The sequence below is a fragment of the Aplidium turbinatum genome, chromosome 17, assembly GCF_918807975.1.
Source record: "Aplidium turbinatum chromosome 17, kaAplTurb1.1, whole genome shotgun sequence".
NCBI classification, from domain to species: Eukaryota; Metazoa; Chordata; class Ascidiacea; order Aplousobranchia; family Polyclinidae; genus Aplidium; species Aplidium turbinatum.
The window spans coordinates 9,713,243-9,735,317 of record NC_137488.1 but is presented as its reverse complement, the minus strand read 5'-3'; the positions used below and the strand labels follow the sequence as shown (position 1 = coordinate 9,735,317).

General features: G+C 38.9%; 1 protein-coding gene across 3 annotated transcripts in view; it reads right to left on the bottom strand.

The window, feature by feature from the left end:
* Window positions 1-2,240: 2,240 nt before the first annotated feature.
* Window positions 2,241-22,075, bottom strand: part of LOC145786950 (receptor-type tyrosine-protein phosphatase gamma-like) — a 28,380-nt gene continuing 8,545 nt past the window's right edge. For all 3 annotated transcript variants that reach the window (XM_082598698.1, XM_082598700.1, XM_082598699.1), the window contains 19 exons: window positions 16,617-16,811; window positions 15,984-16,187; window positions 15,282-15,464; window positions 14,671-14,797; window positions 12,604-12,689; window positions 12,149-12,246; window positions 11,892-11,985; window positions 11,332-11,462; window positions 9,227-9,325; window positions 8,733-8,873; window positions 8,008-8,159; window positions 7,192-7,327; window positions 6,233-6,436; window positions 5,850-6,020; window positions 5,159-5,284; window positions 4,418-4,567; window positions 4,126-4,265; window positions 3,680-3,854; window positions 2,241-3,478 (listed from right to left, as the gene is read on the bottom strand). In XM_082598698.1, the coding sequence (XP_082454824.1) occupies window positions 3,326-3,478; window positions 3,680-3,854; window positions 4,126-4,265; window positions 4,418-4,567; window positions 5,159-5,284; window positions 5,850-6,020; window positions 6,233-6,436; window positions 7,192-7,327; window positions 8,008-8,159; window positions 8,733-8,873; window positions 9,227-9,325; window positions 11,332-11,462; window positions 11,892-11,985; window positions 12,149-12,246; window positions 12,604-12,689; window positions 14,671-14,797; window positions 15,282-15,464; window positions 15,984-16,187; window positions 16,617-16,811 (2,765 nt within the window). In that variant the 3' untranslated portion in view covers window positions 2,241-3,325. The remainder of the gene's footprint in view (window positions 3,479-3,679; window positions 3,855-4,125; window positions 4,266-4,417; window positions 4,568-5,158; window positions 5,285-5,849; window positions 6,021-6,232; window positions 6,437-7,191; window positions 7,328-8,007; window positions 8,160-8,732; window positions 8,874-9,226; window positions 9,326-11,331; window positions 11,463-11,891; window positions 11,986-12,148; window positions 12,247-12,603; window positions 12,690-14,670; window positions 14,798-15,281; window positions 15,465-15,983; window positions 16,188-16,616; window positions 16,812-22,075) is intronic.

Below are 22,075 nucleotides of genomic sequence, written 5' to 3'. Positions count from 1 at the left end.
AGTATTTAGCTTTACTTGAAATCCGTAACACTCCTCGTTAGGATGTTGGTGTTAGTCCCACTGAAATTGTATTTGGACGACAAACTCGCTCTGTTCTACCTGTGATTACCAAGCACTGCAAATCTGTGGAACACTGTAAACGGCAAAAACGGAAAAATAGCATTAAGAAATACTATGACAAAACTGCCAAACGTTTGCCTGCATTGCTTGTTAACCAAAAAGTATTTTATCAAAACCCAGAAAAGAAAGAATGGCACAGTGGTACAATTGTGAGAAAACTATCGTCACGCACTTACATCGTTAAATCTATGAATGGTGTCACATACAAACGAAACCGTGTTCATATTCGTATTGATCGCAGTGAAAACCAAAGCCGAACGGATGATAATGAATTAAATGCACCGTATTTCAATTCAAGAGCCAACAACAATAATTATGTACCTCCTTGTAACAATGTACTACCCAATGCTGATAGGTCTACCCCTGATGAAAGACCACAAAGAAATCGTAGACCTCCAGTAAAACTTTGTGATTATTTTTGGTGAAGATTTTGTGAATGGTGTTATATTATTTATGTTTGGTAACTGTTATTTTGTACTGTACAAACACTCATGTAAACAAGAAGGGATGTTGATATATTGGATGTTGCCCCTTTGCATCTGCAACACACGAACTGGTGTGTGTATTGTCATGTGTCATTCAAGTGTCCTTGTTGCGCAATCTGTGTTACGTTTCGTTCTGTCAGTTCTGTTGCTATTTGTCTCGCCAGGTGAACGTTATTTTAGCCCGCATCAAACCCAATAAACCCCTGATTGTGTCTTTCAATAAATAGAGACGACAGCAATCAACACCCGATATATTTGTACGCTTAATTGATCGCGTTCAATCACCACTAAGACATTCTTTCGTAGAGCTGGGTCTCTGTCCGTGTGAATTTAGTCAGAAAAAGTTTCTCTTTTGAAATTCGGGCAAACACTTAACTAAAATTTTACGGATTGAATGACACTCGAAATTTATAAGCAAAGATTGAAGTTACTCGTGAGAGACATGCTTACAGATGTCATATGCCTTATCTGAAACATCATGTTCCGCATTTTCTTTCGCGCAGAATTGCGTGAGTGCGCTTCGAGCAATAAAAAGTGGCTCCTTCCAGAAGTGTTGCTGACTGCTGAGGACAGATCAGGGGAATTCTAAAAGTACTGGGTCGAAACTACCTTCTCGTGCAAAATTAAATGCATGTATGTATCACAGGACCCATAACATGTTTGATTTGGAATGATGATTTACAGAGGCTTTCTTTAGGTAGGCTATAATGCAATGAAAAATCTTCTCTAATTCTATCGGTCAAGGGGGAGCAAACCATTACAATAATATCAAAATGAAATACATCAAGAAAAAATGTAAGTCATTGTAGGCTTGTAATTGAAATTTTAAAGCGATTTTATTATTATTCTTTCATTAAATTGCTTCAGGGTTTCGTGGGCCGCACAGAAAATTTTGTTTCGGGCCGTAGCTTAGTTTGTTCATCTCTGCTCTAGCCCTAACCCAAACAGCTGACTACCAAACAAACGCCTAATTTGCTTTGTATCATCTGCTTTTTGCGCTTTTTCACTTCACGGAAAACGTAGCTTATGATTGGTTCCAGGCAGGCGCGAATCTAAGAGTTTTTTTCGGGGGGGGGCCAGAAAATTTGAGAATCAATTAAAAAGAAAGAAAAAGCTAAACAGATATGAACAATGATACTACGACATATACGATATGCTAGAAAATAGACATTAAAACAACCATTTTCATCAATTGTGATGCCGAGGGACTAATATCAGCTGTTTAGAAGCATATCAAACCATTTGATGCGGAAACATACAATTTCTACAATTTTTCCCCCCCATAAATCCGCGCCTGGTTCCAGGTTTAAGTGACAATGGTAAAATTTTGTCATGTAAATGTGTCTACCGCACCCAAAAGCTCAAACGAAAATTCCGTTCAAAATAACACTTGCAGGGGTTGAAATGTTCGCAATGAAAGTGCTACTTATAAGCTTTAACCACCCTAAACTACGTAAAAACGTAGGTTACCTTACGGTAACAATTTCATAATGGAATCACTTTCGATCGTCAGCCATAGCTCTTTTGAAAGGCTTGTAGCGTGGCCTATACGTTTGAGATATTATTGTGAAACGTTTGATCAGCCTAGTCAGGAAGACGCGAGTTTCGGTGAGACCATTTTCAAAACAACATCGACACAACGCAAAAAACGTTTATTTAGAAATGTACAGCAACGTGCTTCTTGATATTGAAAAGCAATGTTCGCTCTCTGCAGAGCTTTGCTTGTGCACAAGTAACAGTAAGCAAAGGCGTCGCTTATGAAGTAAAGAATTAAAACGTTTTTTTTTACCTGCGTCTTCAACCACTATTAGAGGATTTAATGATAAAAGCTCGGAGGAAAATGGATTTCAAATGAATACGGTTGCATGATACCATACATGACTGGCCCCGTTGTGCTTATTCCATCTCGACCAAAATGTCTACATTTGAGGCATCTCATCAATGTTGCATTTTACTTGGAAAAACTGCTGAGATGATCTTTGTCAAGCACAAGACGGTCGGGCATGCCTGGTAGGCTACGACGGAGCTTGTTCAGCAAACGATCGTGTAATTCCAACATTGAGAAAGATACAACATTATCGAAGAAACGAGTGCAAGGCTACGTTGCAAAAAGTGATTCCACGAAAGGCTTACGTACAGTAAAAGCCGTCTTTTTTTACATTGATTCAACGTCTGACGTAAACAACGTCGGTCGTAAATATAGAAAAACGTACCAATCCAACAAGTCGACATCAAAACAAAAAAGTACCATGAGACCTACGTATTTATTCTAGAATATTTCGTCACATCCATCGCTAAATAATAAAGATGACATGTCTTTAAATCTGCAAGGCAGCAATTCGAAAACTTTTGAGTTGGAGGCGACGAGTTAGGCTTGAATAAACACTAGAGGTTGTTGTGAGATTGTTGGAAATATACAACACATAAAATCGCTTCTTACAATATGTAAAAGGGTTAAAAGTCCAAAAACAATGAGCAGGTAATACTGAGAAAATAAATATACGCACCTAGTACAGAAGTGAAAGGCACCGAGAATGGGTGAATTTGGGGCATGACAGGAAGAAAGCACACAGGACAAAAAGCACGGAGAAAAAACAATCGTACAAAGCAGAATATTGAATAGCAACCTCGGCAAAAATGGAATTTTTTGTGGAGTTAGCAAAAGTAGACTTTCCATATGATGGAAATAACGTCAATTTAAAGTCAAGCGGAACGCGAAATCAAGCAACAAGTTTGTCGGTCTCCGTGACGTCAGAGAGGCTGGTGCTGCCGAGAGCTGAACTATTGAAGTGGACTCCGTTGGATGAACTTTCTCGGGAAGAAATCGCCTTGTTGTCCCCGCCAGCTTGGTTAAAGTCAGATCGTACCTTCGCCTAAACGTATGAAAAACAAAGTTTAAAATCGTTCCGACTGCGCTACGACAAACAGGCTCAATTTTACGATCAGTTTTTCAAATTTCCAGCATTGCAACCAAAAACATTGCTTTTGATTGGCAGTCATACACATTTTAATCTTTTTCATTGCATGTGATAAACCTCAATTTTTCATTAAAACAAAGCGCATTGTGCAGATACCTCCAATAGAACGGCTTCATATAAGAACTTGAGATGCGCCGGGTCGGTGAATACGCGAGGCCTCATCTGGCAAGCTACTACTGACGTCTGGTAAACGTCAACAGTGTTTTCGTTATCCAACTGGCACTGCATGCAATGCCAGCAGGTCAGCTGCGCCGCAGCAGTGGCACCGAGCCTGGAACATTGAACAGTTGTAATGGAATATCTTACAACGCTAGCCTTATGCAATCGAATATTTATGTGAAGACCATGGGTTTGAAAAGTTAAGTGAGAGATGATGAATGATGATGGTACTATGAATTGCGAAGTTCGATCGAAACGGCAAAGTCTTTTCTACTTCGTTATTGTAGGCCATGCCCAATTTCGCAAATTCCCAGAAAAATATGAGAATATTTATATAGCAGCATGGAAGACAAGTCTAAATTGTTTTTTGACGAAACTCCTACCTGTCCTGTACAACCGTCGGTCCCTCTGTTGCAGACGTGTGCTTGACGACGGCGCCGACAGCTTTCAGTTGCGCGATTGTCGGCACCTCCTTGTTCCAGTCGCTCAGCTGGAACTGCATCACTTTTAAAACGTAGTCGTCCTGGAAGAAGTCATTGATTAGCGACCAGGTAAAAACGCCAGATGTCCAACATACATCTATTGCAGTCTCGAAATACGACCAGTATATCAACAGCTGAATATTCCTTTTACGTCACACGAAAGCACGTTGTTCCAGTCAAAGCGACGTCTTACCTTTGTCGCTTCCAATATAAATTCTCTGGTCACAACTTCACAACCCTGGTCCTCGGTCATAATAGCGGTCTCAGAACTGAAGCTGACGTTGAAGGACTTGCAATGGTACGGCTTGTCAACTATAGGCCAGTACGGGTCGGCGTCCGGGTTCTGAAAGAGGATTTTGTAGCGTAATCAAGCATTCTGCATCAATTGAAAGCTGAATAAGGTATTGTCCAAGAAAACCTGTACACCATGTTGACCTTATTCACCACTTGTGGTAAGAAAAGCAGCAATAAAGCAAAAGGAATTTAATTTCCGCCCAACTTACACCTGCTGAATCCACAGAATCAGAATTAGCAGGGAAAAAATGGGCATGGCTATAATTTTAATGCAAGAAAATCATTGGCTTAATGATATCGCTTCGTTGAAGACCTTGCATACCATTTCAAGGCAGGTCGTAAGCGTCTCAGCCGTAATGAGTGAAGGTAATTGTCAAATAAACTTTTCATACCAACAGCTCTACAAATTAAGTTGTTTGATAGCTCAAATGCACGTTGAAAACCGAGCTGACGGTATTGGACGACCAAAACTGACATCGAAATGCAAATTTCAACCTTTATAGTTCTATATACTATAGCGTATGCCGAGAAGGTAAAAATATTTCAGAAGGCAGCATCCCAACCAACTGCTCGCTCCAGCAACGCTGACATGAAATAGATAGCAGGGTTACTGTTTAGTTTGTTAAAGCAGGCTCCTCACCCATTCTTGATCCATGATAGTGACGATGGTCATGCAGTTGTGGTCCCAGATCAACTGCCAGAAGTCGTTTCTTGTGTTCGACAGAGGCAGTTGCGTGATGATGAACTCATGACTGTTCCGATAACCCTTGAAGAAGCGGTGGTTAGAGATCACTCATGAGATAAGGCAGTTTAAAACAAAAATATGAAAAGTGCTTCGACATGCAGCAATTTGCTTCAATATCAACTCGAAACGAAAACAAACCGTAGGAGAATCTCTAAACGCAGAAAGCACATAAAACTTAAAGTTCAAAATTTTAACCATGTTCTTAAAAATTTTTCAGATAGACGGGTGTTCAATACAGAGATTTTGTGCAGCGAAATTTCATTTTGACAAAAAATCTCCTCGGTCTTGATTTCTTTGCAAATTATTTTCCAGTTTTGTTAGTTCATTTCGACAAAAATAAAAATCGTTTTAAAGTATAAGTTAAACTGTGTTTCTATATAAACGAATACAAGATATCGACATAAATGCAATGAATAGAAACTGTATGCTTGAATAGTTTCAACAAAAATTCAAGTAACTGTCAAGATAAGTCAAAGTCGCACTTAAAAGACAAAAAAATTAGCAGACATGATTAAATACAAAAATCTAATCGCTTTTCTTTGTGAATAACATCAGTAGCCAGTCCTCGAAATCTGTTTTTGACTACCTGAACAAAGGATGCATTGATGTAGTCCGATCCTTCGGCGCTCGTGCGATTGCAGAGAGGCACGCGGGAGCGGAAGACGGGAAGCACGGCGGAAGGTCGGTTCTTCCGCTCGTTCACCGAACGAAGAGCGAAGTCACAATCCAACAAGTCGCTCCGGGAGTAGACCACCTTCTGCGGAGGAGGAGAAATATTTTAGCATCACTGACAACAGAAGGTAGATGAGCTATCCAGTTACCTAGTATGCTCTAAGTCTAGAAATTCACTTGACAAAATAGCGTTGTTGTCAGTGCACTTGTTTAAGCTGGTTCTCTCGGAAACCACACTCATAATAGCAAAAAGAAATAAAAAACAATTTCTTAATTAGAAACTTGTGTCCAACTTGCCATGAACTGCTTTTCCAAACCGGACCTCAACACGGCGCGGCCGACATCTCCACCGGCTTCCGCACCGGGCTGGACGCCGTTACCGACGCCCTGCACAGACGCGACCAGCTCCTGGTAGTAAGGGGCGAGTTGCAATAGCGAGCACTCGGTGATCCCGCTCACGATGTACTCCAGCAGGGCATCGTGCACGAACACGTACTGGTCCTGACACAAGCAAAAAAATAATCAAAGATTGATAATTTTCTACGTGAGGAGCCGCGCAATCTATAACTACATAGGCGTTTCGACCAGTTTCAGTCAACAAGCGGAAATGTTCCTTTGTTGCTACAGTAAAAGCAAGAATCAAAAACTCCATCATGATACGAAACTACCAGAATTAAGCTTACAATATTAGAAATAATTCACCACATATTCCACGCATACGATCTTGCAATTAAAAGCTAATGAAAACGAAATAATTTGGCTACGGAAATCCACACGCAGCTTTCGTATCATTGCAACTAAAAAACAGTACTTGGGCCAACAGATTTCAGCGGTCCATACAAGAATATCTGTACACCATGTTCACCTTATCCGCCACTTGTGTTAAGAAAAGCAGCAATAAAGCAAAAGGAATTTAATTTCCGCCCAACTTACACCTGCTGAATCCACAGTGTCAGAATTAGCAGGGAAAAAATGGGCATGGTTACACTTTCAATGCAAGAAAGCAATCCTGACAACCCCATCCATAGTTAGAAAGCACATCAATCGTTTTTTACATTACATTGAATCAATGTACAAAACGGTTGCTTTGCTGTTTGGGAAAAGATAACTACAATGCGAATTTTTGAGGAGGTCTTCACTCAGGGCTCAGTCTTTGGTCTTGTCATAATTTGCATACCGCAGTTACTTTGTAACGTTGAAAAGACAAAAGGTGTAGTTGTGCGCCAAAAACAAAACTGCCAAACATTAAAATTTACCTCAGTTTGAACGAGGTGGTTCCTCTGCAAGCGGATATGACGTAGATATTCCTTGATGTTGATACTTCCGGTCGCTTGTAACATCTGGATCATGCTATGGATGACGATGTATGTTCCTGTGCGGCCAACACCGGCACTATGCGAAAAAAAGACAGTTGGGACACTCATGGTAACAGCTATCAGAAAAACTTGCATGTCATGGACTACTACTTATGAATGCAAAAGTGATACAATTTTTCGTCAAATTTTCAAAAGCAGCTGAGCGTGTCTGGCCGATGACTTAATGCACCGACGCATGGCATCGCAAGACAATGATACCACGGCAGACAGATCCTTTTGAACGGTTGGTGTTTCGATTGAAACTAGACTTAGTTAGGGTAACAGTTGCAACAATACTTAATGAGGAAATCCTTTACCAGTAACTTCCCTGTGTAGGGCAACAAAGTTAATTTAAGCTTCCACTCATTCCATGACGGTTGTCCTTCTTACGTCGTTAGACGTTGTAGTTAGCTCGTAAGATAAAATGATCCGTTCGTTGCGTGAATACAAGTATAAGCCACATAGTTAAAATATAAAAATAATCAGGAACAGAGATTTTTGTTTCGGATGAAAACTACGGGAAGTTCACAATCCAATTGGAAAATCTGAAACAAACAGTTTATTTTCAGCTAGCAAAATCTGTCATTTTTACGTTGATTCAACGACTGCAGACGTTGAGTCAATGCAAAAATGACAAATTTTGCTAGCTGGGTGGAAAGTTTTCAGTTATTGAATCAATGGTGTCTCAGTCTCACTACAAGCAAAATTCTTATGTACCTGCAGTGAATGACTATAGGACCCGCATGGGAAGGATTGGCACCAAACGATTTCCGGATGAAAGTGAGGACAGGAAGAAGATACTCCGGAGTCCCATGATCAGGCCACTCTGTGAAGTGAAACTGGAGGACTCTCCTTTCTCCACCTCTGGCCTACAAACAAAAAGTTTGGATTCTAGGTTAGGGTAGACATCATTACAAAACTAATATGACACGCACGAAAATCTTCTAGATGAGAAAAGAGAATTACATAGGTAAAATTTTGCAAGAATTAAAAATAAGATTAAAGAGGACACAAGAATACTGTAAGTGAAGCAAGATAGGGAGATTAAGAGGCGAAGAGCTTGGATAGAATCTAGTGGAAGAGCGCAATCCGAAACGCTGGTTCTAAATAAAGTGGATGAATCCAGAAGACATGAGGTTGTGGTATCCGCATTATTTTTCAAGTACAAGCTTAGAAAACGTATTTTTATTAAAACTATCCTGTCATTTCTCAGTTTTGTGTTGAGTGTAACTATTCAACAACACAAGTTAAATGAGATGGACTTTGAACAGTTGCATTGGTAAATCTTGATCCGTGAGTTCTCTCATTTGTGAGTTGCTATCACATGATACGTGATACCAAAAAACTTTTCAACAGAGCGGAAGTTGCTGCAATAAACGGACCTGACATCACTGTCGTGGCATTTAACGTCCACAGTTTAATCTCACAGGCCTACTACTTACATTACGTCTTGTAAGCTTCGTGTTCTTAATAGAGAAAGTTCGAACAGTGTAGTTTGAAAACGACTCGGTGCGCTTCAGAGCCACGGATATATGCTTGTACTGCTCCTTGCCTTCTTGCGGCCAGTACTGATCACACTTTCGCTGCAGGTGAATAATGATACAAAAGTTAAAATAAAGAAGTTTTTTTTTTCTAGTATTTTGGTTGATGCCAGCAACTTCAACAAAGGGTCAAGTATGGAATTTTACCAATTATTGCATAGCGAAGTATACATGTTATATGTACGCATAAAGTTAAAGATTGATTAAAAAGGACAAAAACAAGGAATTACAATTTTAACAGAGCCAGTCCAACGGCAGCATTCAACAAAACAAGTTATAAAAGTTGGATATTTCTGTGGCTACGATCAATTCAACAACTACAATCCAGAAACATTGCTCAGTTAAAAGCGTCCGTAAACGAACAGGTGTCAATAGAAATTTAAAAATAGACATACCCTTCCTTTCTCCACAAGGTTAGTTATCATGACTATGGTGGCAGTGTTGTTTTCCCAAATCATTTTCCAAAAGTCGCAGAACGTTGAAGGGAGTGGACCCTGTCGGTAGTGTAAAACTCAGCTTGTTGAATGCAAACTGACGTTAAAAAACGTAACAGTTTTGTTATTCATGTCAGTGAAAATGAGGTTTAAACGCTTCATCTCCAGACTGCTTGTCTAAACTTGGCAGGAATTCTTGGTCATAAAACTCGTTAAACAGCCAACAGAATCACAATCGGAAAGACATGAGACGTTTGAGCTGTCACTTTGTGAAATTTACGTCACAGACCCAATAACGCCTCGTTAACAATGGCCCCTCGCTTTCCGTCAAATTGCTGATAACAAACAACGGCTGTCATTGATCTGACACTGACAGGACGTTGATATACCTCAAAATCAAACAATATTAACGAAACACATATAGTAGAATGTTCTGGGTGCGTTGTAACTGTTCTGTTGCTTTACATTGTGCAAACGTTGTCGAGAGTCAATTGCTTTTTCCAAGGCGAGAACCGGGCACTCAATTTTTCAGTGATAATTATCACTGCAATAAAAAGGCGCTATTGATAAATACACGTGATCAAGGCAAGGCTTCCTCTCTACCAAAGCTGCAAGTTGATGGCAAATGACGTGGTAGCAATGCAATTCTAAGAGATCTCACAAGAAAACAACCTTTCAAACAATAGCAGCGCAATGCGGCCCTTCGTACATTACTTCAACAGAAGTCAAGCGCCGTTCAATGTCGGTAGACGTAGAAAGAAGGGTTGCACTGCTAGCCGGAATGCAACCATTGCAAATGAGACCAAAAGCTGTGGAGATGCGAGGCACGAGTTAAAGCTGAGAAAGAGCCAATGCAAGCCAAAATGATCATGTGACAGACACGGCAGCACGTGATACCATAGGTGGGCGTGGCTTGGATCAAAGTAATTGCAAAATTGCAAGTTTGTTACTGTTGGCAACTTGCAAACCTCCGAAGACAAGACGTGGCATGTTCCAGCAAGAAGAACAGTCATTTTCAGAGGTTGAATTGATGTAAAAACGACATTTGCCGGCTGGGATGTGATAATTTTCACATGGGAGGTTGCATTGTTGGAAATGCTTTGAAGTATCTGGCGCTTGCAAGCTGCAGACGCGTTAACATTAGCCGTTTCTTATTCCTTCACAAAAACGACGCAGATTCTGTTTCTATACAAATCCTTTTCTAATACATTAGCAACTCGGGCAGCAGTTTCAATAACAAGCAGCAATGCATTGCAAGATATATCCTACAACAAATCACTGTTCAGCCAGTCTGGCACGTTTCCACGAATTATTGTTGGCTTTTGTTGCATTCTTTCCGGTAGTGCTAGTCACTTTTGGTTTCTGCAATGCTGGCTAATAATCTCGACGTCACTTAAAGCTTTCGAAATATCATGTAACATATTGAGCAACACAACAGATTTCAACATGGCACAACAACAAAGTAATTTGTTGCACATACAAAGGCTGGAATTGAACTCATGTAATAACTTGGACTACCGTACATAAACAAGCGTCCCAGCTTGCAAAAACCCTCCTTTTTAGGTTCATGTAACGTCTGTAGACGTTGAATCAATCAATGTAAAAAAGAGGGATTTTGCGAGCTAGGGAAGATGTTAGTGAATAAATCGCAACATGTTTCTCACAACCCTTTCACAAATTTATTTTTCCGAAAACGTGTAGCTTTACAGTCACTATACAGGAGTCTTTATACAAGTGGTGCCCAACTCGGGGTCCACAGACCTCAAAAAGTCCATGGAAAGTTTAGCACTAACGGCCACTTCGAGGCTTTGCAAGTTTGATAGTAAGTTTTAACAAAAGTTCGATACCACTGGTTTGCAGAAACAATTAGGTTGGAACTACTGGTCTACACTTTCAAGAACGAAGTCTTCTCCTAACTAAATCAAGGTACTTCATGTCCTTAGAAATTTACACTTTTAAACGTTTACACTTTACAGACTGCAGTGTACGCCATGTAAAAATGTAGGATAGCCTATGTTCTTTCAAACTGAATTCAATCATGTTTAGAATCGGAAGTTGAAACTAACCTGACACGCAATGTACGCTTTCGGTTTGAAGTAACTTGATACATAGTTTGCATTGATGTAATCGGAGTCTCTGTGCATGTGATGCGGATGCCTGTGCTTGTGCCTGTGCAACCGCACACGGCTGTGGTCGTCTGTTAGCAAAAATAAAAACGTGATTTTAACATGTGAAGTAAAACTCAAGCTGCTGTTGCAATGTTAATGCCTTTCAATCAAACTTTTCGAATTTACCAATGAAACATCGTGAAAGGGACAACTTGCGGGCTAGGTATCCAACTAGAAAAATTGATCCTGTTTTTAAATTCGGCAAACGTTAAATCAACGTAAAAAAACAAACTGATTTTGCTTGTTGGGTAAAGACAGATTTTTCCAAAAACGTGCAAAACTTAAGAATATTCTGAACAAGGTACACTTTTTCATTCGTGTCTGCTAAAATATAAGCATATAACGTTTCATTATTTTGATGACACCTGTCAGAAGATAAACAATAAAGATACTTCATTTTCTTCATTCATTGTTTTGTTGACGACATACCGTATCGAAACAAGAGTAAAAGCACTTACATGCCACGATGTTGGTGTATCTGTTTTTGTCTTTATTGTCGGTCATCATCGAGGCCTCCCAAGTGATGCGTGGAGCCCCCCAATTTTGAATTTCCTAAATCATCGAAACTCAATTGAATCTATTTCACAAACACCATTTCGAGAACGCATTCACAAAATGCAGGCAATTGGTTGCAATTCAAAATTGCACTAAAAATATTGAACGTTAATCAACAGCATCATATCATTGCGCTTGCAGCAGAGTAACTTTCACATACTTCAAACTCCTCTATGAACCGCTGGTCGTTGTTGTTATGACGGACTGCGACATATTGAATGAAGTCTTCAGCAGACACAGCTCCATTCTTGAAGCTTGCTATAGAGGAAAAAAGCAATCGCAAAATTAATCTCTCGTCATTGCAAACTGCTTTAAATCACAGTGACATTGAAATGCTAGTTTAGCTGCGCCGTAAAAGGTTCGCGGCTGTTTCAATAATACGCAATTTACGTTTTGCGTGTGAAACCATGAAACTGTGCTAAGAACAGGTGACTGTGTAAGGCAGTCAAGCATGACCAATAACCGTTCAAAAGAAAAACAGGTGCTCAATAAGCAGGTTTTATTCGTATCGATCTAGCCTCAAACGAGCAGTAATCGAATGATTTCTGCATTAGAAGAAAGCGTTAAAATCAGTCCAACTTAGAGTAATGACAAACAGCAGTTGCTATTACGCACATGGTTGTGGAAAAGAAGGAGTGTAACAGACACTTCCCTGTCTGCCCGCCATCTCGTAATCGCTCCCACATCCCTGCTTATAACGCCTGAAAGAAACCAAATTATCAGAAACATATTAACGTGGTTAGTATGTCGCAGTGCTTAATGTGCGATAAAACGTTATCGTTCAGTAGAAAACATTTGTACTACGTATTCCACGTAAACAATCTTGTAATTAAAAGCTAATGAAAACGACATGATTTGGCTACGGAAATCCACACACAGCTTTCCTATCATTGCAACTAACATACAGTACTTGGGCCAACAGATTTCAGCTGTCCATCCAAAAATATACATGTATATCTGTACACCATGTTCACCTTATCTGCCACTTGTATTGAGAAAAGCAGCAATAAAGCAAAAGGAATTTAATTTCCGCCCAACTTACACCTGCTCAATCCACAGAGTCAGAATTAGCAGGGAAAAAATGGACATGGTTGTGTTTTTTTTTTCTTTCTTTACAAACGTATGTCGATAAATAAAGTGACTTGCGTTCTTCTGGTGACTATAGGCTACTAGGTTACCTCCTGATGTTAAGGATGATGCTTAGCTTTTATTACCGATGTTTCGTCAGATAGAACGACTGCCTTTATCAAGGGGGCTGAAACAGGTAAACACAACCTGTTCAGCAACAAATGGCAAAACACAAAAACATACTGACGAAATAAACAAAGTAGCAAGAATCAGAGTTAAAAAACCCAAAAGATTACCGCTCAGTTTAATTGATAACGCAGTGATGCTTAAAAACAGTAGGCTACTATCCGGCAGCGTATATTTATTCTTTAAGGCCAACGTCAAGAAACGTTGAAATAATATGAGACAGACAGATATGACACTATCACTTACAACGATAGTGAAAAAGCTCTGACAGTCATTCTGGTTAACCCGTCGTGCATTTTGGTTTATGTACCAACTTTCTGTAAACGATCTTTTTGTATAATCCTTTTCAGTTCTAAAAATAGAAGCGTTGGTTCAAATAATTTTATGGTCTGAAGTTATAGTGTTTGCGAAGAGCGGACTTCTCTGGACGTTGAAATTTAAAAGCTCTTTGGTGCTCATTGATTCTTGGTTTAGGATCACGTTTAGTCTGTCCAATATTAAATCACAGTCATGCAACGGAACTTGGTAGATCAACCACGAAACTTCACCCTCTTTCATGGGGTCTTTAGCCAAGGGAAGGTATTTACCTATTGTCAGAAAGGGTTGCATCGCGACCTTTATTCCTATGCCATTGAGGATACCTTGAATTTTGTCAGATACCCTCCATATGTAAAGAAGACAAGTAAAAGATTTATGAGGAAGCGAAGGTTTCGGTTTGGGTCGCTGCATGCAAGCAAGTTTTCGTGGAAATCCGTTGAGCAGTGAGGTATTGTAAATGTTTTTCTTGTGGTGTGAACGTTCGGAATCATCTGTTATGGGAGTGTCCAGTCTGCTGCACAATGTTGTGGCCACTGTAAGTTTATGATGCTTGGGGTGATGTGAGTTCAAATGCAGGTATCTGTCTGTATGTGTCGGTTTTTTGTATATGGTAGTAGTAGTTAGTTTTTTTTGTTACTAACTATGGCGAACCACTTTTAACACCCAAAAATGAAATTGTGCCGGTGACTTCATGTTCTGTGGTAAATTGAATGGACGATGAAATGCTGTTAATCCTTATCATCAGGAGGTAACCTAGTAGCCCATAGACACCAGAAGAACGCAAGTCACTTTATTTATCAAATGCCTGGTGAACAGTTTCACTGTTTTTACAGTATGTCGAGTTAACGCAATATTTTTAGCTCATTCTGCATTGCAAAACAATGTGTTTTCGCTACTATAGACAATTTGGTCTGCAATAAAATAAATTGTAATAAACCTGGGGTTCTTAAAGTGTAAATGACTAAACAGAATGCAATTACTCAATAACGGTTTGCAAATGCCGAGTCAACATCACACAATCTAAATCATTTATCAGAACAACAAAGAAAGGTACGAAACAAAAATCGCTTCAGTTTGAAGCAGTAGATAATATGCTTTAGAGTCCATTACCTTCGCAGGAACCAAGCACCAATGAACACTACGAGAAGGCACACACATGTGACGCCAACAATGATAATAACTGTTTGCGAAGATGACGGGTTTTCCTTTGGTGGCTCTGTAGCTGGTGGTAGATCGACTGAAAAGCACAAATATCGTGATAGGATCGCAAATAACGTTGCATTTATACATACGAAACGCTTGCCCAACATAGGTTACTACCACAGAAAGTAAAATCCATCATTTTTACATTGATTCACGTTGAATCGCTGTAAAATGGTGGATTTTGCTGTCTGGGGGCGGTATTATTGCGATACAAACTGATCTAATTCTATGTCTAGTTACAGCCAGCAAATCAGTTCTTTGGCGTTGATTCAACGTTTGCAGATGTTCAATCAACGTAAAAAAGAACTGATTTGCCGGCTGTTGCAAAAGGAAAGTAAAAGAAAGCCTGAAAACTTTTGGTTTGTTTCATTATGGCATTATCTCGCCAGAGTACTTTTGTTTGGACTGACCCTTCAAATAGAGTTAAAACTGTAAGTGAAAAAGTGTGTTGACATCAGTTATCTGATACACAAATCTGCACTGAAGTGTATTCGAAGGTATAAACACGATTCCTTTACCGTCTTTGCAGTTTTCCGTTTTGCAGCACTTGTAACCAGCTGCGAGAGAGTTGTCGATTAAGCAAAAATGACTTGGTGGACAAGTATTTTGCTTTCCAGAGCATTGCTTGGGATCTTTCTCAGAAATGGAAGTGTTTTTTATGGGAAAGGTATTAATTGGATAATCCAAGAAAAGATCTTTTTCTGAAAGTCATAATCTACAGCTTAGTTGGTGACATGAAACATTGCTCCACAAAATGAGACGCTGAAATTGTATTCAGAAAGTCAAAAATCATTTCAAGTAAAAAACTAAATCTAAAAAAGTTTGCTTCAAAGACCATGTATGCGGCCGCAATTGCTAGTTTAAAGACGATTTTCTCTACTGCATAGTTGCTTATTATACCAAAGTGGGGATATTGGCAGCTAGGGCAATCGACTGGTTATTGCATTTTCAAGGCTTCATAATCACTTTCGCTACACGATAACTAGGGTGCTTGACTTTGTGATGAAACCAATAAATTTGAAGTTCGTGGTAAAATTTTGTCCGAATCACATTTCATTAGAACATTTTCATGGAAAAGATACAAGTATTGATTACGATGCCAGAGATAAAAAACAAAATAAAAAGCAATATTATCGCTTTAGAAATAAAATATAAATTAACTGACTGGCCATGCCGTTCTGCAGTTTAGTAATCTTTATGGGAATTTATTCAAATATCACCTTTCGTGTCGTTGCATGTCGGGTTTAGATCGTTCCACTTTCCTGATCTCATGCACTCTATCGTGACAGGTTTTTGAGGTTGGTGTATGCAATAATATATTATCGCTTCGTCGGGCTTGAAATTCTTTCGAAAGCCCGTTCGTCTTGTCGGTACACGAGTGGCGTTTTCAACTTCACCTGGATCCTCACAGTAAAGACCTTCATCTGAGGACAAGCACATAAAATGTTCATTGCATTGTGAGGCAAAAATGAACTGTTCTCAAATTACTTCTCAGGGAGAAACAAGCGTTTATACAGATCATCTTGTCATCAATTTTCAACTGCAATTCCTTTCATCATCATCGGGTTTTATTTTTTTAAAGTGCAGGTTTTGCGGGGCAGTTCTACACTCATAGATCCGACTCCAGATGATGCACGCATGGCAGGTTGCACATCGGATCGCCACTTCTCAAGCCATAATTTAACTAAATTAATTTTGATACCGAAACACGAGTTTAGTATCTGTACAGAGTATATACAGCTTGGGCTTTTTATTTTTTAATTAGATTGATCACTGATCAGGTATTCTAACCATTTTGATCCTAATTCAATTTTGATGTTAAAGTACAAAAGACATGATCTATTTGTTCGTACCCTCATCGCATTTTTCAGTCTTGCAACATCGAAATCCAACGGAGAAAGACTCGTCGATGACGCAAACACGATTTGATTGGCACGAGTACGATTTTCGAAAACATTCATCGACAGAAACGTTTTTTAATCCAGAAGCAGATGAGTTGTCCGTTGTGGTGACTACATTTGTCAAATCCAGCAAGTTCACACTGTTCACTGCAATGCATAATGACGTGTATTTATGAGTCAAGCAGTTTGGAGAGGGATTTAAGCTGAGGAGCAAAATGGTTTAAGCTTCTTGACAAAATACATCAAACGATGTGAAGATTTGCAATAGATTGAGTCTCGCTTTTAGCAGCATGGTCGTTGCTTACTTCACAATGTAGCTTCACTACACATAAACTTGACAGACAGCAATCAAGACAGCAGCCTCAAGCCAAACAAAAGATTAGAACCGCATAAGACAACGACACACGGACTATAACACCATTCGTCATAGCACATGACTAGAGAACTGTGTTCCGAAAGCCAGTGCAATTCGCTACCACAGCGAACTCGCAGCATCAGGCTTAAACAGGACGTTAGCATTATCTGCTTTGTGAAGATTTCTTGAAAGCACTGTAGTTTTCGTTAAAGAACGGTAGTTTAGAGGTTGAAGTAACTGCGTAGTCAGAATTAGGTCCTGGATTCATTTTATGACCTTTTGAAGCTGGAAAGCGCAATAGCAGCTATCGTTGTTTCGAGTACAAGCTACTAGAGTTCCCTATACTTTACTCCATGTGAGATCGGAGAATAATTTTGCTGAACATTGCTGAATACTGTTACATTTTTACGGAATGGCCCGATTCGGTGAGTTCCCTATTCGGTGAGAGCCTTTTTCGGTGAGAGCCCTATTCGGTGAGTTTTTTTTTTAAATTATTGCGCGCCGTAGCCTAATTATCATTGCCGTTATAGGGTTAGGGGTTTGGGGTTTGGGTTTTTGGGGTTAGGGGTTTTAATTAGGCTACGGTACCCGATAATTTTCAAAAAAAAAATTTAAAAAAATCACCGAAAAAGGCTCTCACCGAATCGGACTCACCGAATAGTAGCAGACCCACATTTTTAGGTAAAAAGTTAATTTTTTTGTGCAGACATTTATCTTTGAATAACTTCTACACCGATGTAGGCATTTCACCATACTGAAAGTGCAAGACTGTGTCGGATCATCATTGTTATAAATGTAGAATTTTAGATCATTATGAATGTTATGTATAGAAAAAGTTTACACGCAACCAGTAGGTTATACACTTAATTACAATGCGACACCATGAATTTTTTTGTGAAAACCTAAGTGTCTGACAATCGCAATGAAAACTGGAGAAGTAACGTTATTTCAGGGTTGATCTCTAAGTGGTCAAAACTGGGTTTTGACCACTAAGCGGTTTAAACCTGGTTTTAACCGGTCAAAACTAGGTTTAAACCGGTCAAAACTTGTCAAAACCCTGACCTGACTGGTCAAAACCCTGTAATGAGTTGCTTGATCGTGTTCGCCAGAAAATCACTGAAAATGTAAGGGAGATGGTAGAAGGTGAGGGAGGAGGGAGAAAGAAAAGATGAAATTGACTGGTGAATGAAGCATTTGAATATACTGGAGAGACTTGTTAATTCCAATTGTTCAATTGAGGTGTTCTACATAAAGTAGATAGGCATAAGGCATCACAACTTGTTCCTTTTCCGATAATCCTTTCTTGGCTTGACGTGTACTTTGCTTCAAAGAACGAATCATAAACTATCCTGTCTTTAATTTTTAAAGCATCTTAGAATATGCATTCGCATTGTTTTATTTTAACTGGATAAAATTTGATGGCAAATGTTTTTCATAAAAAAAAATTGTTGGAATAAATTCTTGTACTTCAGTTGGCTGTGCAAATTGTTCATCGTTCTACCAAGCATTTTTTGGTTCATCAGAAACTTATTTTTAGAATTTGAATTTTCTCAGTAATTAAAATAACCAACTGATTGAAATATCAAAAACAAACAGAGAAGTTGAATATTTTCTGTTCCAGATCCAGCATTTAGGTTATTGTTGATCAAAACAAAATATAGTTGAACATCATTACTAATAACATGGAGGATAATACTTTTAATTCAATTGAAAAGCAACTTGATTCATACACTAAAGGGTAGGGTGGATCAAAAAAAACGAATTTTTGAGTTCAGCTTAGTGCATCTGCCAAAAGATGCAGTTTGGGCTATCTTTTACATTGGTACTTGAAAAAACATTTTTTGACCCCGTTTGACCCCTATCCAAGAGCGCTCTAGTGGCCGCCAAGGCAAAATTTCTTAAATTAGCCATAATACTTTTTCTAGTGGGTGTAGGCTAATGATTTTGGTGTCTAACCCCACTAAATCAAGTCTTAGGAAGTCACTTCTGCAGTCTGAAATGATGCATGGGCAGCCAAAATTGCATAATGACATTTTTGCTCTAAAAAAGGCATTTTATGGGAAAGAAATGGCATTTTTAGATATTTTGGGCAGTTTTATGGATGAAATACTAAAAAAAGTGTAACCTAGGTAAAACACACGAGGATGTGACCATTTGTGTGCAAACTGGCCTCTAGTCCAATGAGGTGGTTGAGGTGATATGAGGTCCAATAGACTATAGAAGCATACGATAGTGCAGCTGCATGCCGCATATATATTTATTTATTTGATAGTGTAAACTTAACTATTGCATTTATTACAGCTTTAGATATTGTTTATTTCAATGTTTGTAAGTATCCGATCACACTTAACTTAATTGAGTTTATATAATGTTTAATAGAGGCAAAACTTGCATTTGGCTTCTGAATAAGCATCCCATTGAACACATCCTGGGTAGTGGGCACTCAACCCCCTTGTTTTTTACTTTTTTTTGTACTATTGACTTGTAGATTTGTGAGATTGTTCCACTAGCCAAGAATCTTTGCTGGTCCAAAAATCAGTAGAATTGGGCACGTTTATGTGGGCCACCATCCCATTCAAATTTTTAGGTTTGCCATTAAGTAAATATTGAATTACCGGTATTTTCACGCTTCTCAACAGAATTTGTATGTTTCAACAAAATAATATGCATAAAACTTTTGCCTGTTTGATTATCTATCGTACAGGGAATTAAAAGAATATGCTTGTCTATACGAGTTGTCTGTGAATTCACATTTTTTACGCGTTGGAATAGCTAAAAATACAACTCCAGTGAGCGGAAGTGGTCTAAAATTCTAATTTCACACTGGAAATAGATCAAATACCTTAGAAAGTTACCAATATAGGCTAGTAAGTTTGCTACATGAAAGCCTGGTATTGAATCTGTATGTATACAGTAACTGTAAACTTTTACTAACACATTTTGTCACAGAAGGCAATGTGATCGACTAGTCTAATCTGTGCAAGAGGATATTAGTTTTTTTCCTTTCTCAAATTAGGTGTGTCTTTTCTGTTAGCTTCCACTATTTGTAAAGTGTTTTGATAGTGTTCCTCGTTTCTGGCACAATGTAGGTAATCGGTGCTCAGTTTAACTCCATGTTCAGCCACATTGTAAACAGCTTTCTCGTACGACTCTGATTCAGACCATTTCTCTACTGATAAAGGAAGAAAATCATCATTTATCTCTAAAACAGAGAAAAAGAACCGAGAGTCCTTTGTGATAAAATCTGTCAGTTTTGATTCCAGATTGATTTCTGATGGAAAACGTGGTCCGTAGCTGGCCAGTGCCAAACCGATCTGCTGGTGTAAAAACAGGATCTGTAGGTTTTACATGTATAAGTTCATCAGCCATCTGATGTTTACCTCTTCCTGAACTTCAAAGCTGAACAGTGCCAGTCCAGTGGTACCATCTCAGCAGAGAGATATCAAAATTGACGTTTGAAGCTACGTTTAGCAGCATCTGATATCAACTTATGCACTGCTTCTTTCAGTTTAGCCACTTGTGAACCTGATGTGATAGTTCCCTTAGGTAACTTAGCTATTTGATTTTCCAGTAGCACCAATTAATAGGAATGAATCAATTTGGCCATCCATCTGGCCTTGTGTGTGGCCCCAGAACGGTAGAATTTCACATTTTGTAGACCAGGACTGATATAAGCAATGCACATTGCACAAGTTCATAAGTTATTTATAGTCGCTTCAAATGAACTTGTATTTGCTTTGTGCAAGTTGAACAACGTCATCTTTGAGGTTCTGAATGAGATCGTGTGTTGTTACTGGAAAGCTGTTGATATCCAGTGTACTTAGCAGTTAGCCACTGTGGAATAGAACCCCAGTTATTGCAGAGTCTTATGAAGATGCTCATTTCTGGTTATTTTAAAACCTCTAGCTTCAAATCTTCAAAGATACATGACACAACGATTTCACCAAAGTGATGTAAACAACCTGACCAGAGAAGTTCCTTATCTTAAGAGCTACAGTAGAAGCAGTTTTTGCGTTTCTTTTTTTTAGAGTGTTTTTGTCGTTTTTCTGCACTAAGAATCCTACTTTCTTTCCTTCTGACTCGTGCGAATAAAATAGAGTCAAATCCAGCTATTGTGGCTGTCCTGTCTGTCATCATTCCTTTTAAGAATGATATGTCTGCAGGATTTGATATAAGCTCCTCAACAAAACACTAACTCTAACATACTGATTTCGCCTGAACCCGTTGTCATGCATTTTGTGTCCATTACTGTATTGCTATGGATAATTGGATGCACAAATTAAAGGCAACATTTTTGCAATTAACTTCATACGGTAATTGTTTGCTTTTATATGTTTGCTTCAGTGTATTAACAGCAATACCTTTAGAAGCATTATGAATTTGTTTTTCTTTGCCCTTTTAAAAAAAAAACAATAAATTTCCAACTTTTTCAAGCATTTTTGCTGAATAAAGGCTCTGATGTCATTTTGCTAGCCCATAGATGATTTTAGACTGCAGAAATGACTTCCCAAGACTTGATTTAGTGGGGATAGACACCAAAACCACTAGCCTGCACCCACTAGAAAAAAAATTATAGTCAGTTTAAGGAATTTTGCCTCGGCGGTCACTAGAGAGCTCTTGGATAGGGGTCAAACGGGGGTCAAAAAATGTTTTTTCAAGTACCAATGTAAAAGATAGCCCAAATGGCATCTTTTGGCAGATGCACTAAGCTGAACCTAAAAATTCGTTTTTTTTGATCCACCCTACTAAAGGGGTTTTGATCAGTTTTGACCAGCAATAGGTGGTCAAAACTGCCTGGTTTAAACGAGGTTTTAACCGGGCGGTTTAAACCGATCAACCCTGCGTTATTTAAATGATGGTAGTACCTAAACGCAAAAAAAAAACCAAGACAGTAATTTTTCTTTGGTTTAATGTCACCTACGCAGTCTACCGGCTTGTTATGCAAATAACAATCTCCAAAAATCATGACAGACTTTAGACTTTATATTGCAGAATAATCGACTGCCCAATGCTTTCCAGACAAGCGACTACTCAAATACACCAAGCGCTTACCTAA